At 40.5% G+C, this 16,046-nt stretch overlaps 1 protein-coding gene across 8 annotated transcripts in view; it reads left to right on the top strand.

Moving 5' to 3' along the window:
* The window catches only part of RUNX1T1 (RUNX1 partner transcriptional co-repressor 1), a 148,115-nt gene that overhangs the window by 80,481 nt on the left and 51,588 nt on the right, over nucleotides 1–16,046 (top strand). For all 8 annotated transcript variants that reach the window (XM_083451126.1, XM_083451125.1, XM_083451131.1 and 5 more), the window contains 3 exons: nucleotides 9,459–9,596; nucleotides 12,089–12,330; nucleotides 13,506–13,595. In XM_083451126.1, coding sequence (XP_083307252.1) covers nucleotides 9,459–9,596; nucleotides 12,089–12,330; nucleotides 13,506–13,595 — 470 coding nt within the window. The remainder of the gene's footprint in view (nucleotides 1–9,458; nucleotides 9,597–12,088; nucleotides 12,331–13,505; nucleotides 13,596–16,046) is intronic.

Here is a 16,046-nt window from a genome sequence, read left to right on the forward strand (position 1 = left end):
TGTTTTGTTGTTCTGATATTGGTTGTAAAATACTGTATTTACTCAAATCTAGTGCTCACTTTTTTTGCCAAATTAAAGGTAAAGGTAAATGGGTGTCCATCAATATGCAGATGATACCCAGCTCTACCTCTCTTTCAAATCTGAACCAGTGAAGGTATTGAAGGTCCTGTGTGAGTGCCTGGAGGCGGTTGGAGGATGGATGGAGGCTAATGGATTGAGGTTGAATCCTGACGAGACAGAAGTACTGTTTTGGGGGGACAGGGGGCAGGCTGGTGTGGAGGACTCCCTGGTCCTGAATGGGGTAACTGTGCCCCCTGAAGGACCAGGTGAGCAGCCTGGGAGTCATTTTGGACTCACAGCTGTCCATGGAGGCACAGGTCAATTCTGCATCCAGGGCAGCTGTCTACCAGCTCCACCTGGTACGCAGGCTGAGACCCTACCTGCCCGCAGACTGTCTCGCCAGAGTGGTGCATGCTCTGGTTATCTCCCGCTTGGACTACTGCAATGCGCTCTACGTGGGGCTACCTTTGAAGGTGACCTGGAAACTACAACTAATCCAGAATGCGGCAGCTAGACTGGTGACTGGGGGCGGCCGCCGAGACCACATAACACCGGTCTTGAAAGACCTACATTGGCTCCCAGTACATTTCCGAGCACAATTCAAAGTGTTGGTGTTGACCTTTAAAGCCCTAAACGGCCTCGGCCCAGTATACCTGAAGGAGCGTCTCCACTCCCATCATTCTGCCTGGACGCTGAGGTCCAGCGCCAAGGGCCTTCTGGCGGTTCTCTCATTGCGAGAAGTGAGGCTACAGGGAACCAGGCAGAGGGCCTTCTTGGTAGTGGCACCCGCCCTGTGGAACGCCCTCCCATCAGATGTCAAAGAGATAAACAACTACCTGACATTCAGAAGACATCTTAAGGCAGCCCTGTTCAGGGAAGTTTTTAATGTATGACATATTAGTGTATTTTTGGTATTTGTGGAAACTGCCCAGAGTGGCTGGGGAAACCCAGCCAGATGGGCGGGGTACAAATAAATTATTATTATTATTATTATTATTATTATTATTATTGGGACCCCTGACAGTTAAGTACAGTTGCAAATGACTCTGGGGTTGTGGCGCTCATCTTGCTTTATAGGCCGAGGGAGCTGGCATTTGTCCGCTCCGCAGACAGTTTTTCCAGGTCATGTGGCCAGCACAACTAAGCCGCTTCTGGTGCAACGGAACACCAACACCAGAGCAGCGCATGGAAAAGCTGTCTACCTTCCCGCCGGAGCAGTACCTATTTATCTACTTACACTTGACGTGCTTTCAAACTGCTAGGTTGGCAGGACCTGGGACTGAGCAACAGGAGCTCACCCCGTCGCAGGGATTTGAACTGCCGAGCTTTTGATCAGCAAGCCCTAGGCTCAGTGGTTTAGACCACATTGCAAAAATTAAGGTGCGTATTAGATTCGATGGCACATTTACATTTGCCAGCAAATACCTGAAAACTGAGGTGCGTATTAGATTCGATGGCGCACTAGACATGAGTAAATACAATACTATCCACCCCTTACCCTAGGCCCATAGGGGTCAAAATGTGCTGCAGGCTTCTCTAATTGGAGCTGGTGATGGATCTCGAACTGGTGACCCTATAGCACTGAGAGAGAGAAAGCCTAGGGTCATTCATCAGTACAGTTCTTACTGCATATCTGCTCCAAAAATCAACTTGGTATAACTTTCAGAAGTATATATGGAGATGTGCAGAGATAGAACCGTGGTAGTCTGCACCCATAGTTGAAGCCCATAGCAGCTTCCCATTCTTATTAGAAGGTCTGGTTGTGTACAATCTATGTGGGGTTCTTTGCTTTTTCTATGCTGATGAGCTGAGGGATGTCAGGCAAGGAATTTTAAAGAAGTCATTGTTCATCACTGTAATGGTCTGTAATTTCCCCCAGCGGCACATGGTTAAATTGCAAAATATCTTCATATTTCAAATTGTATCCTGAAATGCTGGGATTTTTACATAGAGGAACACGCACACACAAAATTCATCTGAAAAACATTACTCATAGGTCAGGCTGTCATTTCATTTTGAAAACACAAATATGTTCTCATTCTCCATACATTTTTTCCCCCTTCCCTTTCCATCAAGTTAAAATTCTCGAGCCAGTTTTTGGGGCAGATTGCCTTGTAATGGTATGCATAACCCCGTTACAGTTTTGATTGGTATTGATGACTGTTGTAACCAAAATCCTTTTTCATTAATTTAGGCTGCATTTTCGGCCTCTGAAAGATATGCTTAACAATGAGGCCTGGTTAAGTCTTGAAAACTGTTATAAGCAGAAACTGAAAGAAAGTAAGCAAACTGGATGGATTTTTATTTATTCTGAACGATAGCTGATTATGTGGAGCAGGTGATTAAGTGCCCAATTCTTCTTGCATTGAAAAAGAATGAGATAACAATGCTACAAAGCTGGTGAGATGTCCCGGCGATGGGGTTGGGTCATGTTGCAGAAAGTTTAGTGCATTTTGCATTGAAGATCATGTCAACTGTTATATCGGGCAGTGTGGTGTAGTGGTTAAGAGTGGTAGTCTTGTAATCTGGGGAACCAGGTTCGCGTCTCCGCTCCTCCACATGCAGCTGCTGGGTGACCTTGGGCTAGTCACACTTCTCTGAAGTCTCTCACCCCCACTCACCTCACAGAGTGTTTGTTGTAGGGGAAGAAGGGAAAGGAGAATGTTAGCCTCTTTGAGACTCCTTCGGGTAGTGATAAAGCGGGACATCAAATCCAAACTCTTCTTCTTCTTACTGTCTTTTGTTTTCTTCATCTTTTTGCTCACTTACACAAGAAAAGCTGCACATTTTTGAGAGAGGACTCCTGATTGTTTCAGCTACTAAGATGATACAGATACATGGCATCTATCTTAGCATCCATGCAATGAGTTCCCCATAGCCAGGAGAGCTTTGTTCCTGAGGTTTCTCAAACAGCAGCCATGCCTAGCCATACTACTTTTGAAACCGAGGAGACTTTCAAAGAAGTTTGAGGTATAGAGTAGGGCATCTGTGATTCAAGGAAAATCATTCCGTTAATCACATCCAATCCTATCAATGTGACTTACTGTTGGATACTTCACATTGGTTAATATTTTGGGGTCCAACCCACCCTCTCACAAGGATTCCTAACATTTTTGTGTGTGTGAAATGAGAGATTCTATTTCATAAAATGTATATACCACTTGATAGTAAAATAATAATAATAATAATCCCTCAAATCAATTTACAAAGATAATTAAAAGCCAAAGGCCTGAAGAAAAGGGAATATTTTGTCGACAACCTTACCAAATTGAAGATGTGTTGTCATAATTTTGGGTAGTGTAGCCATTAATTTAATTTAATTTTAGAGCTATTCTGTGTGGTTTTGCCTATACCACCCGATCTTGTCACTTTTTATGAAGTACACCATGATCTGTGGATGAAGTTCATTAATTATTTTAATAAATAATTCAGTTATCATATACTGATAATTAAATCTTACGACAATTTTACAAGATACTTAATCTCTCTTTGTGTGTGTGTGTGTGTGTGTGTTTTAATTCTCTCATCCCATTGCTCCATATATAATCATGCTATATGATCTCTCAACTAGTATAACCATATCTTACTGTTTTACTGGTATATTTACCCTATCACAACTAGTTAATAACAAACCAAATAATATGGTAACACATAGGCATATTGAAAATGTTGTTAGTTCCTTTGGACTACATTCCAAAGGAAACAAGATGGCAGGAAAACCAAAATGAATACATTCAGCAAGCTTTAGAAGTACTCTACTGATTTTTCCCTGGGTTACCAGAAGAACACTACTCATAAACAATGAAGAATATTTTTAAAGAATCTTTTATGCCTGGACATACATCTGGAACTCTTTATGCTAGCTAACAGTAAAGTAAATGCCACTGCTTATTATATCCTACGTTTTTTATTTTAAAAAGGAAATTGAAAACACACCACTTGCAGAACTGCTTGACATTGAATTGGCCATTGAAAAGGCGTCACTTGCATATTTACATATTCCATATTTTGTTCCCTGCAACAGCCTTTCTTGATGCACTCAAATTGGATGCTTTCCATGTAAGCTGAAATTTTACCATATATGAAAGGCCATCTTGTTTTAAAAATGGATTAAACCATTAAGATACAGGAAGTGAACTAAATGCTTCTGACTATAAAAGCCTTTCTTCACACCGCTTTCCTCTGTCATGGACATGTTTTTCTTAGTGGTCGTTCTCTGTCTCCATATTTATTTTTTATAAGGTTGGAAACACTTGCTGTACATATCACAGTTCACCTAAAAGTTAACTACAGAGTTAAAAATAATTCCCATAATAAGAACCGAATGTATGACAAAGAACAGCTCAGTGTCAGAAACCAAAACAATCCACAGAAGAAACGTCATAATTTAAAGTTGGTTTTACAGCATTCTTTAATTTAGAGTGGGGCAAAATGCTTCTGTGATTAAATCACAGCTTCTAGCTCTTTGCCGCTAAAAGAGAATCAAGAATGTATATTTCATTTTTAAAATATAATGCAAAACAAATGGAGGAGATGTTTGCAGGCTTGAAACATATTTTATGAATTTATCTTAAGACTCTCCTGTTACCAGAAGGTTACATGTGCATAGGCTGAGTTGGGCCTGTTATTTCACCATCTACCCTCATCATGAATTGATTGCGGAGAACAGAGGAGAATGAGTTCCAGGCAGCTCTTTTTCCTCCTTGAATTTTGAGAAGCTGTTGGGTTTAAACCCCGTTTGAAGAGGTTCAGGTTTTTCTCAATCTTAAAATGCAGCACACATTACTCTAAAGGTCATAAAGCCAAAAAGAACTTGTGCAAAAAGGCGATACACTGTGGTTGAACTCAGGGTTGGGAGGGCTAAGGTTTTTGTGCCATGTGCTTAAGATTTGCTAGAGCCTATTACCTGAAACCTGTGTCTCCACTGTGGAAGGACGTGTGGATCCAGAATTGACTTCCACAGTCACTTATGGACTCACTGTTAAGATGGCTTTCGTGGAAGACAATCTTACTCGGCTACGAGTGATCGCCAAAGAAGAAGAAGAAGAAGAGATGATTGCAGGGAGTAGACCTTGGACCCAGTGGTATTGGTTGACATTTTAGACTCTGCTTTAATCCAGGTCAGACCACTGTGGTAGCCTATCACAGCATGCTTACTGACATAATTTATGTCCCAGTGTCCAGTTTACCTATCCACCCTGGGTTGTTGATAGTGAGGCCATGCCCAGATATTGTTCCAGGTTCTTGTGGCTGGGGCCCAGGATGGTAATGTCTGTGAGAAGAAAGGACACCGCCAATTCATAGATCCTTGCTGTAGATCACGGAACCATGTTTGTGGACATAAAGAAGAAAACAACATATGCTTTACACATCTGTAGCTTCTCTAGCCTTCTTTACTCTTCTACTTTCTCTGTTTTCAGTCCATTCAGAACTCTAATTATAATTTTCACACTTGTATCCTGAAATTGGTTCTTGCCAGGTGATATTCCTCTCATCCAAGGCTTGTTACAAAATGAAATCATGGTTCAGGGAGACTTTTTGAATGACATAATATTCCCCGGGGTTTCTGTGGTTGTTGACGTTATACTTGAGGTTTCTATTGTTGAGATACTGCAGATCTAGTTTTCTGTCCTACTTCAGTGCATGTAGTAATGGCAAACAATGCAGCTTTTGAAAATTTTGTTAAAATCCACTTTGCAGAACCAAGAGTGAAGGTTTTCTTTGTTGGTGTCAGTGCTGGTCATTAACTCAGTTCTGCAAGTTTCACTGGAAAGAAATCAGTGAAACAAAAACTATTGTTGGTACCTTTATGGGTTTTTAACCCCTCTCTGAAGGATTTGTTTCAAGCCACTATGAGTTCTGGTGACTCCCAGTTCCAACAAAAACCTTATTCTAAGGAGATATGTAGACATTATTGAAAATACTCTTAATTAAAACATAATTGGTAATTAAAAATAACTTTTAAAGGATGATGAGTTTACAAGAACCAAGTTATTAACACAATGAAAAATGGGATAAATAATATGCAAAATTAGTATAGATCACAGCATCTATTAATGTAACAGAATGTGAACTATTTATGATCTTGACCTTGAAGGCTTTCCAAGGTCCCTTTGCAGCCCTTTCTCTCTCTCTCGACCCTGTTCCTTGTCCTGGTGTCAACCCATTTATCAGCTAACTCTAAAATGGGAAGTAAAATGTGATCAAGGGTATGTGTGAAGGAAGGGAGTTGCTGTTTAAGTTATTAAGAGCTGAACCAGGGGGTACACTGTTCTTCTTTTTCCTGAGCAACAGACCTTAAGCGGAGTATGACTCTCTTTCTCTCCTCCATATACTGCTCCCTCTCTGCTCACATCCAGGCTTACACATGTTTCCAGATCTATATACCTGGAATACATTCCCCAACACTTCAGCGTGAGTGTTAGCAGAATGAAAACCAGATGGGCCAGCAGTTGCCAATGTTATCTCCTGGCCAGCTCTGGCAAGTCTCTCTTACTCTCTCCTTTCTTGGCATGGCAGAAATATTTGCCTTTATTTAGGAGAGCCTGTATATCTCTCCATGCCTCTCTTCCTCTGTTGCAACATAAGCTGAATGCTGTTTATTTCCTTGTTGCTGAGGTTGGTGGAGGTGAGTGCGAGAAACAATTAACATTTTCATGCTCTTTCCTCTGCTCCTTTGAATTTGTTGTCCTTGCTTGTTAAATATGTGACCGCAGCATAAGCCAAGCGGTTCGTCTTTGTTTGTTCAGTTTACAACACTCATCTTCACCCATGTTTGCAGATGCCGTAACTCTTTGTCTCACAGACTGCAAGTGCTGAATTTCCTATATCTAGATTCATAAGCACTGCTGTTAGGGTATGATAATGAAATTACGGTTCCCATCTTCTGCCCTCCCAGTTACAAGAATCTCTGCCTTAAGAACTCTGAACAATTAGCATGATTGTCTTTGTAGAACATTTTGAATTGAAATTACAGTGGTAATGGGGCAGTTTACTGCAGTTCATTCAGCTTCTTAGAATTTACAAATTCTACCAGGATGATGTTATCACACAAGCCCCAATAATTTCAGTGAGGCTTGCACAAGAGGACAGGCCCAGAACTGTGCATTGTGTTTCTCACCCATTTGTGTTTCAGAAATCCCAAGGGCTTATTTCTCTCTTTTCCTCCCTCCCTCCATTCAAACATGAAATAAGGAGTATTGTTGATCAAACTGAACTGCCTATATTTACTTAAACTTTCGGTATCTGATCCATTTATTTTTATTGTTAGTTTCCTTATTTAGGTTATATATATATATATATATATATATATATATATATATATTCAGTGTTGTAACATTTTACATAAATTTATTTGTATATCATACTGCCAAAAGGGCAGCACAGCTGAGGAATGGTAGATACAAATGTTTATTGGAATGTAAATGAGATGAATGTGAAGCAGTAAAGCAAAATGACTGTAGAGAAGGCATGGTATAAAGTTTTTGTATCAATAAAAGTTTGTTTTCATAAAAGCTCAAATATATTTGCCTTACTAGTCTGTTTAAAAAAGTTCACCAAACCGCTTGTATGAATAAATAGCCTGTTAAAGTTTGAGCGCAATATGATAATTTAATTTTCTGTTCTGTTCATGTAGATAACTTTGTTTGACATGTGTTTTGTGACACTTGGCCCTTCTTTTCTACCAAGACTTCAAATGGCACAGGATGATGTGAAAATTTAACACAGGCCCAGAGTTGAAAATCTTTTCCCAAATTGTTCCTCAAACGTGGTGAAGGAATGAAATCGCATCTTTCTCACCCCTTAGACCACAAAACACCCACCAAATCCAACATGCTTAGGTCCATATTAGGTATACGGTTCTCAGATAATATTCAGAATATCAATTGCATTATTTCAGGTTATGTGCAATGGATTTTACAGGCAAACAACCTGTGCAAATGTTATGCTGCTGAGATTGTCCAATTTGACTTACAATAATCACAATTTAGGACAGATGCTTCTAGTCCTATTTGATGTTAGGAAAGAACTATCTTTTCAGAACAATTAACATAGATATATCCCCCAAAGTATCCTTTATATAATTTGTGGAGTTTTTGCAGACACCTAATGGGGAAACAGAGCCAGGAATATTTAACCAAGCAGTCAGCAGGCTTACATCCCAGTCCTAAACCCATTAACCTGGAAGTCTGCCACTGGTTTGTTGGGACAACATGTGTCTGGGCAAAGGCACAGGATGAAACTGTGAGTTGCATGTAATGTTGTCTTTGCACTAGTGGAAATCAAACTTGGCCCTCCTGATGTTTTGAGACTACAATTCCCATCATCCCTGAGCACTGGTCCTGCTAGCGAGGGATCATGGGAGTTGTAGGCCAAAAACATCTGGAGGGCCGAGTTTGAGGAAGCCTGCCCTAGTGAGTAGGTGGGAACAGCAAACATCAGGTCATCCACCCTGCATGATTAGAAGTGCGTTCTGCTAGGACAGAGCCCACCAATGAATACAATCCAAAGTCTATTTTGTTATTTCACTGCTGGGAGATGTACAATATACAGTGATGTAGGAAAGGGCCTTCTCTCTGGAGGGACCTTACTTGTGCAATATCCTCCCCTTAGAGTTACGCTTGGTGCAAACTCTTGTTTGGACACCAAGTAAAAACTTGTTTGTTTGCCCAAGTATTCATAGGCTGGTAGTTTTATTGCTGAATAAAACTTGCTTTGCAGTTTTTAAATGCTGTAGTTTTTATTTGCTCTTTTGGTTGATAGTTCAGGTCTGAAGAAGGAAGAGTTACAAACATACTGAATAACTAAAAACATTTTTGTTTACGCAGATGTTTAGAAAATCGATGTGACTCTTAATCGGGTTTTAGTCTATTGTTGTTTCAACTTTCTGTCTTAAATTATTGTTGTTAATTTTTTCTTAGTGATAGTTTTATTGTTTTATCTTCTTTGTAAAACACTTTAAGTTTTTTTTAAAATACAATTAAGTGATGTATATTTTTTATATAATACATAAACACACACACACACACATATAACTTTCCCCATTTTTCCCATACTTCTTAATGTTATAACAGCATTCAAATGACGTTTCCTTATTCCAGCACCAGCACTTCATGCAAAATGATGTCCGAACTCTTCCAGAAAGGAGAGCTGAAGATACTATATTATAACCCTGTTATAAATGTGGCTCTCCTATCTGCATTCTGGGGCTTAAGTGGTGTCAAAAACTTACCTTGACTAGAAACGTTACTCCGTCTTGAAGCAGTTTTAGCATATTCTGAGACACTGAAAAATGCTTTATTTGCTTTCCTGGTTTTGTGCTGAAGACTTGGTTCAAATGATTTGCTGCCTGGAGGAGGAGGGGAGGAAAATTAAGCAAAATGTTATGTGTGTTTTAGATCGCATTGAGAAGCATTCCACAATGCCAGACTCACCTGTGGATGTGAAGACGCAATCCAGGCTGACGCCCCCAACAATGCCACCTCCTCCCACTACCCAAGGAGCCCCAAGAACCAGCTCTTTCACACCCACAACGTGTAATTATACCTTTATTTCCTATATTATTTATGTCAGGATTATTGCTGCATGCAATGATGAAGAAATCTGTCATACACATGTATAATTAACACATGTATATGAGCAGTAATATATTATACGTATAGAGATATATGAGGCTGAGTCACATTCATAGATTTATGAATACTTTGAAATAGCAAGTGTTGTTTTCTTGCCCCCTGTAGTTAAAGTTCAAGCCTTTTTTCTGTTGGGGAGAATTACAGAGAACTTTGTTCAGGAAGATATTAAATTTTTTGATAGTTGCATGGTATGTGTTTCTTATGAATGAGAAGACAAGTTTGCTCATCCTTTTAAACCCATGCTAATCAAAGGTACGCTGGGGTGGTCATCGCCTCTTGTCTTCCTGGCTTATCTAATTGTACACTCTCCCATCCCCCTGCTGAGGAAATCAACCTGTGCATGTTATTTTGGGAGTCTTCTGAAATTGCGACAGGATGGGTTCAGTTCACATTCTGAAACACTATGTGAACCAAAGTACAGCCATCCCTTGCAATCACTACTCCAAATTTCCCAGTGCAAATAATGCACACAAGGTAAAGTATGCATTAAAATGCATATTTTTAATGAAACAGACACGGAGAGATGTGTTATATTAGGGAAAATCTGCTTCACAAAAATGTGCATGTAGGCAAAAAGTCATACAAAATTTGAATACTAGTGAACGTTTCCACTAAAATGCTGATTAATTTTCATGAGCGCTTAAAAAACATCACAAGCTGATGTAGAGAACTGAATTTAAGATGGAAAAAATTAAAAGCAGAGAGAACGTGAAATTGACAGATTCACCCATCCCATCTCTCGCTAACCAACCTTGTCACTTCCAGGTTTAGAAATGGGTTGTCTTATTTTATTATCATGGGAACCTATTCTTACTGCCATCTAGGGAAGCCAAGAGATGGCTGAATTCCTAATAGAGGTAGCTCCTGCCTCAGCCATCCTAATCTCATGTTCTCCCCATATTTTTTGTCTACCGCCCTGTAAAGTCAGGGTTGGTGGGAAGTCTGGTTTAAAACATCTGGAGGGCGCAGTGTTGGGAACTTCTGTCCTATAGCCATATGATGACAGTGCTTATCACGTAGCACTTTTTCACCTATTGTGCCAGTCCAGGGGTGACTAACCTTTGCCCTCCCCAAGTGTTGGACTTCAACACCTGTCATCCCCAGCCAGCTTAGCCAATGGCCAGGGATGCTGAAAGTTACAGTCCAGGAACATCTGGAGTGCTATAAGTTAACCACCTCTGTGCTAGTCTGTGGCACATGGTGGTTGCACTGTTTACAGCTATCTGTTTTATCTCTGTTCTTGGAATATTTATTTAAAAGTAGCACCAGCACAGATAACGTATTGCACTCCTGCTATCAATACCTGCCCACTTTATCCTATACAAAGAGGTAATCATTTAAACACTGTAAAGTTTTGTTGCCAGAACAGCAGGTAAGGTAGCCTGCACCAGAGCCAGCTGTTCATTCCTAGAGCCATTACCATCACTAGCTCAACTGGGGATTTTTTTGGCTCAGGGATATATAAGGAGCTTGTGATCCAGAAAGCCAATGCCATTCAAAATCTTAAGAAAGGCAATGTTGCCTTTTCAGCTTTTCTCATGAAAACTTGAGACCGAATGTAAAAAGGGAATGGGTCCAATATTTGAGACGGACTTTATTTTGGGTGTGTGTGCAGAGTTCTTCTCCTGTCCTTTTCAAACCCACAAGAAGACATACAAACAGTAATTATCAGTACCAAAAAACAACATCAAAAACAAGAAAAAAATTCAGCTCAGCCCAACACTTGCTCTAAAATTCTACTAATTTGAAGATTTAAATGTCCATTCCGGAACCACCATGAAAAATTCCGTGTTAAAATATGCAGGAAAAAGTAGGTGTTGGGAACCGCCCTGTGATCTTCAGGTGAAGTAGTATACAAGTTTAATTACTAAAAAAAATTATGCTGGGGTTGTTGTTGTTTTTTAAAAAAGCAGGGGGACAAGTTAGGCAGATGGGAGATAAGGACTGTAGGTCAATAAAGAAACAACAATTGGATGACTTTAGAAGAGGATATGGAGGATAAGGCTCTGAACTCTGTGTCTCCATGGTCAGGCACAGCATGCTTCTGGACACCTGTTGCTGGGAATCACAGTGGGAGAGACTGCGATTGCACTCAGGTCCTGCTCTCAGGTGGGATCACGGGCATCTGGTTGGCCACTCTGAGAACAGGATGCTGGACTAGATAAGCCACTGGTCTGATGCATCAGGGTCTTCTTCTGTACTTAATAGCTCCTCTGGACCTAAAATGTTTATGGCAGCTGACCTGTGAAATGTTCAGTAGGCAAGAAGCTACTGTCACATCATCAGACGTTTCCATTGAAGCCTGCCTTCAGATATGTTCTGTTACTGACAAGTATTGAGCTGAATAAGTAAATAAAAATATTTCATCTCTTTTCTTCCCCCTCCCTTTTTAGTAACCAATGGCACAAGCCATTCACCAACAGCACTAAACGGGGCTCCTTCTCCACCTAATGGCTTTAGTAACGGCCCATCATCTTCCTCCTCATCGTCCTTGGCTAATCAGCAGTTACCACCAGCTTGCGGAGCTAGACAGCTTAGCAAACTGAAGAGATTTCTCACAACCTTACAGCAGTTTGGCAATGACATTTCACCAGAGATTGGGGAGAGAGTGCGTACCCTCGTGCTAGGACTTGTGGTAAGCAAATAATGACAGCGGCTTTAATTTTTATTTGTCTTTCCAGACCTTTACTTGGAAGTTCTCCTATTTATCTATATAGTCGGAAAAAGGGATTCGTGTCTAGATACATTTACTCATTTCACTTCCCATCCCAGCCTCCTTCCAAGGCTGTTGGGAAGTGTTTACAGTCTCAGCTTTGGTCTCATCCACACTAGTTTTCCTCAGTGCTTTCTAGGTATAGGTCTGTGCTTCTCTGATCCATGTCTGTGCACTTTTCTTTTGGCTCCATTGCTTTCTCCATGAAAACCCGCTCTTTAACACTCTTGGCAATCCCCCAGAACTTGCTGTTTGTTCTGATTTAGCATTTACTGGCACAAAATGTGATGATGATCACTAGCTTGGATGGCTCTAGAGGAGAATTAGCAATTGTTGTGAAGGGATAGAACCACCAACAGGTTATTAATTACAAAAGTAGAACGTGAAACAGAAATGTTACAGTGCAGAATGCTCCTGTTCAGAGAGCCACTCAGCCCCTTTCCAGCATACTCCATTCCCTCCCTCTATACTCTCACTTTTTCCATTTCCCCCACACATACACCTGGTGCCCACTAAGCGTGTTCAGTCCTGCTTGGACTGCTTTTGGGTGTTTTCTCCCATTAGCAACAATATCTGGAGATCTGCAGGTTTCCTATCATGAGACTAGATGGATCTTTGATACGATTCACCAGGCTGTTGCCAGTCAGAGTTTGGCTTGGTGTAAGGCAGCTTCCTTTGTGAGCATGCAGAACCTTTGGTCACTTATTCCTTTTTCCAGATGTCTTATTCCTATTCTGTTCCTTCTGTGTGAGGCACAAAACTGATTGCCAGTTAGACATTGTCCTCAGAGTAAACTACTCAAATATCCCGGACCCTGGTATAATCTTAAAACTTGGACAGATAGTGTCCTGTACAATGGCAGTGGAAAAGGTATGGTGGCAAAGCAGCTGTGCACTGTAACAGATACAGTGTTGATGCTTCCTATATTGTGTAATTGAATGCTGTTTATACAATATGAATGTTATTCAGCAGTAACATACAGCAATTAAGAAAGTTACCGTGTGGAAAATACTTTAGGCCTAATCTCTGTTGCCAAACATTTCTGTTATTCATCTTATTGAGTCAGATCTTTTTTCTTTTCTTTCCCCATTCAACAGAATTCTACTTTGACAATTGAAGAATTTCATTCCAAACTACAAGAAGCTACTAACTTCCCACTGCGACCTTTTGTCATCCCATTTTTGAAGGTATTGCACAGACCATTGGTCTGGAAACTGTTTCAAACCATATTGTTGCTAGGTCACAGATGTATGTTACAGTTTTGCTTTTTAAGAGCGAGGAAAATGAATCTACCATTTAAGGGCTCCCTTTCTTAGTGTAAGCAGGTGAGGCTCTGTCAGAGTAACTATTTTATTTTCTTCCACTCCTAACTAGTCATGGAATCTATCAGCTCCCTAATTTATACACAGTACTTTGTACTATTCATTTATAATCCAACACTGACTTCCTTTGGTACATGGTGGAAGATTTGGGAGTTCAGGGGCAGCAGAATCCCTTTTCTGCACAACATTTTTTTCCTGTATTGAAGGGTGGAGAAGTCTTTAGCAAATATAGGATGCGTGGGAGACAAGTTGGGCCAATTTTGTGGGGGTAGGTTTATGCTTTGAGACATAGACTGCATTCCGATGGCACTTTATTCTGCCTTCCTGATGTTTCCTTACCTGGTGATTTCTGCATTTTATGTGATCTTTCACACGGTGGAAAAGCCACTTCTGGAAGTCCTGTGGAATCTAGAGAAAGTTCAGTGCTAATTTCAAGGTTAATTGTTTCCAGGAGGGGCGGAATCCATTTGCAACATGGTTGGCAATCACAGTAGTTTTGCCCTGTAATTTCACGTGACAAAATTTGGGGTGGCGAAATTTGGGGTGGTATCCCAGCATACAGTTCTTTCTTGCTATCTGAAATCTAGCGTGACATGGCGGTATAGCCATCAAAGAGCCAAAGTTCCATAATGCAGCATGTACTGCAGTGTAAAAGAAATGTTAGAACTCAGGAGAAATCGGGACAGAAGTGCTAGCATTAGCACCAGTAAAACTAACACAATAAACCCCACATGTAATCATGGTCTCCTCCATGCTGTATTTGTACCCCCAGTTTTAGTGGGGAAGTTGAGGTTCCCATTGGGTATTTGTATCTGGAAACTTGAATCAGAGTGCTCATCAGGGTTCCAAGCGGATGAGAAGTGTTATATTGTGGGTGAACATATCAGACGACACAGTGATTCTTCAAACAGCTCTTGTTTATTCAAAGGCCAGAATAGAACTGAACTGAGGAGCTCAGTCAGCCTGCTTATATAGAGCTCCAGAACAACATAACTGTAGCAACTTTCTAAAACTATCCAATCACTGAACGTCACTTTCATCCTTCATTTGCATAACTATCTACAGTATCCCCCTGCTGGCCCAGGGTGAGAACTTCAGTACATAACAAAAAGCATGTCATTCTTTTTTTGTTATTAGCCCAGTCAGTTTATTGTTGTTGCAGATTTAACCCCTCCCCCAAATCTATCCATTTTTGCCCCTGTACATTGACAGTTTCACACCAAGTTTGTAGTTACGGTAGCACAACCGTGGTGGGACAGTGGTGTAAATCCACAATGTTGACATATCTTTGGGCTCTGTCAGTACAATTGAACTTTGTGGAAATCCTATCTTCATCTTTTTAGCCAGGGGAGCCAGCATTGTGCCCTCTGGATTTTTTGGGACTCCTGCTGCCATCAGCCCCACCCTAGCATGGCTAATGCTTAGGGATGGCAGGAGTTCTAATCCACAACATCCAGAAGCTGCCACATTGGCTACCCCTGCTTTGGCCATAAGTCAAGGATAGGGGTGTACTCCAAAATGATTGTCATTACTGTTGACTCTGGTATTTGATATCAGTAGGTGGTCTAATTTATCTGTGAGCCTGTCAACTACCCTCCCTTCCCTCCAGTATATACCTAGATGGAAGAACACTTCTTTCATCCAAGAAAAGTGGTCAATACAAATGGAAATGGATTTGTAAATTACAGTGGATTTAAGCCTGAGCTCCCTTCACCGTTAGATTGTCATCTATATCCATTAGAGAACTAGTGGAAACCAGAAAACAAATAATGCAGTTCTTCTCCACTACTAAAGTTGGAGTAACCAAAACTGAACAAATTCATTCATCATTCTAGCATCACTTGAACAGGTGAGGCCAAGTTGTCAGTCATTAGAATCTGTAGACAGGAATTCGTTTGAGGAATTCGATTTTGATAAATTCTGTTGCAAACTTATGTGCTCTGTAATTCACAATGTTACCCATCGGCTTTCATGCTTCTCAAATCTTCCAATGCAGTTCGTGGCTCAAAAATATATCAAAATTCATTTTTAAATGCTTATTTCAAAATGCATATTTTGAGAGATAAATTATTTAAAAATAGGTTTTAAGTATGAATTTTCATGTGTTTAAAATAATAATAAGAATCTCAGATTAATGGAGAAATGAGATAGATTTATGAGTGAACAGTTGTAAAAGTGGCAGATTGTAGATAGACTGAGTTGCCCCTCCCTCCCTGTAGAGCAGTAATTTAGCTTAGTTTAGCTCAATTTAATTAGTTAAGGCTCAATGTAGATGCAATTTTTATCCTCCATGGAGTACACATGGTGGAATACCAG

Source organism: Podarcis tiliguerta, assembly GCF_965153285.1.
Source record: "Podarcis tiliguerta genome assembly, chromosome: 7".
NCBI classification, from domain to species: Eukaryota; Metazoa; Chordata; class Lepidosauria; order Squamata; family Lacertidae; genus Podarcis; species Podarcis tiliguerta.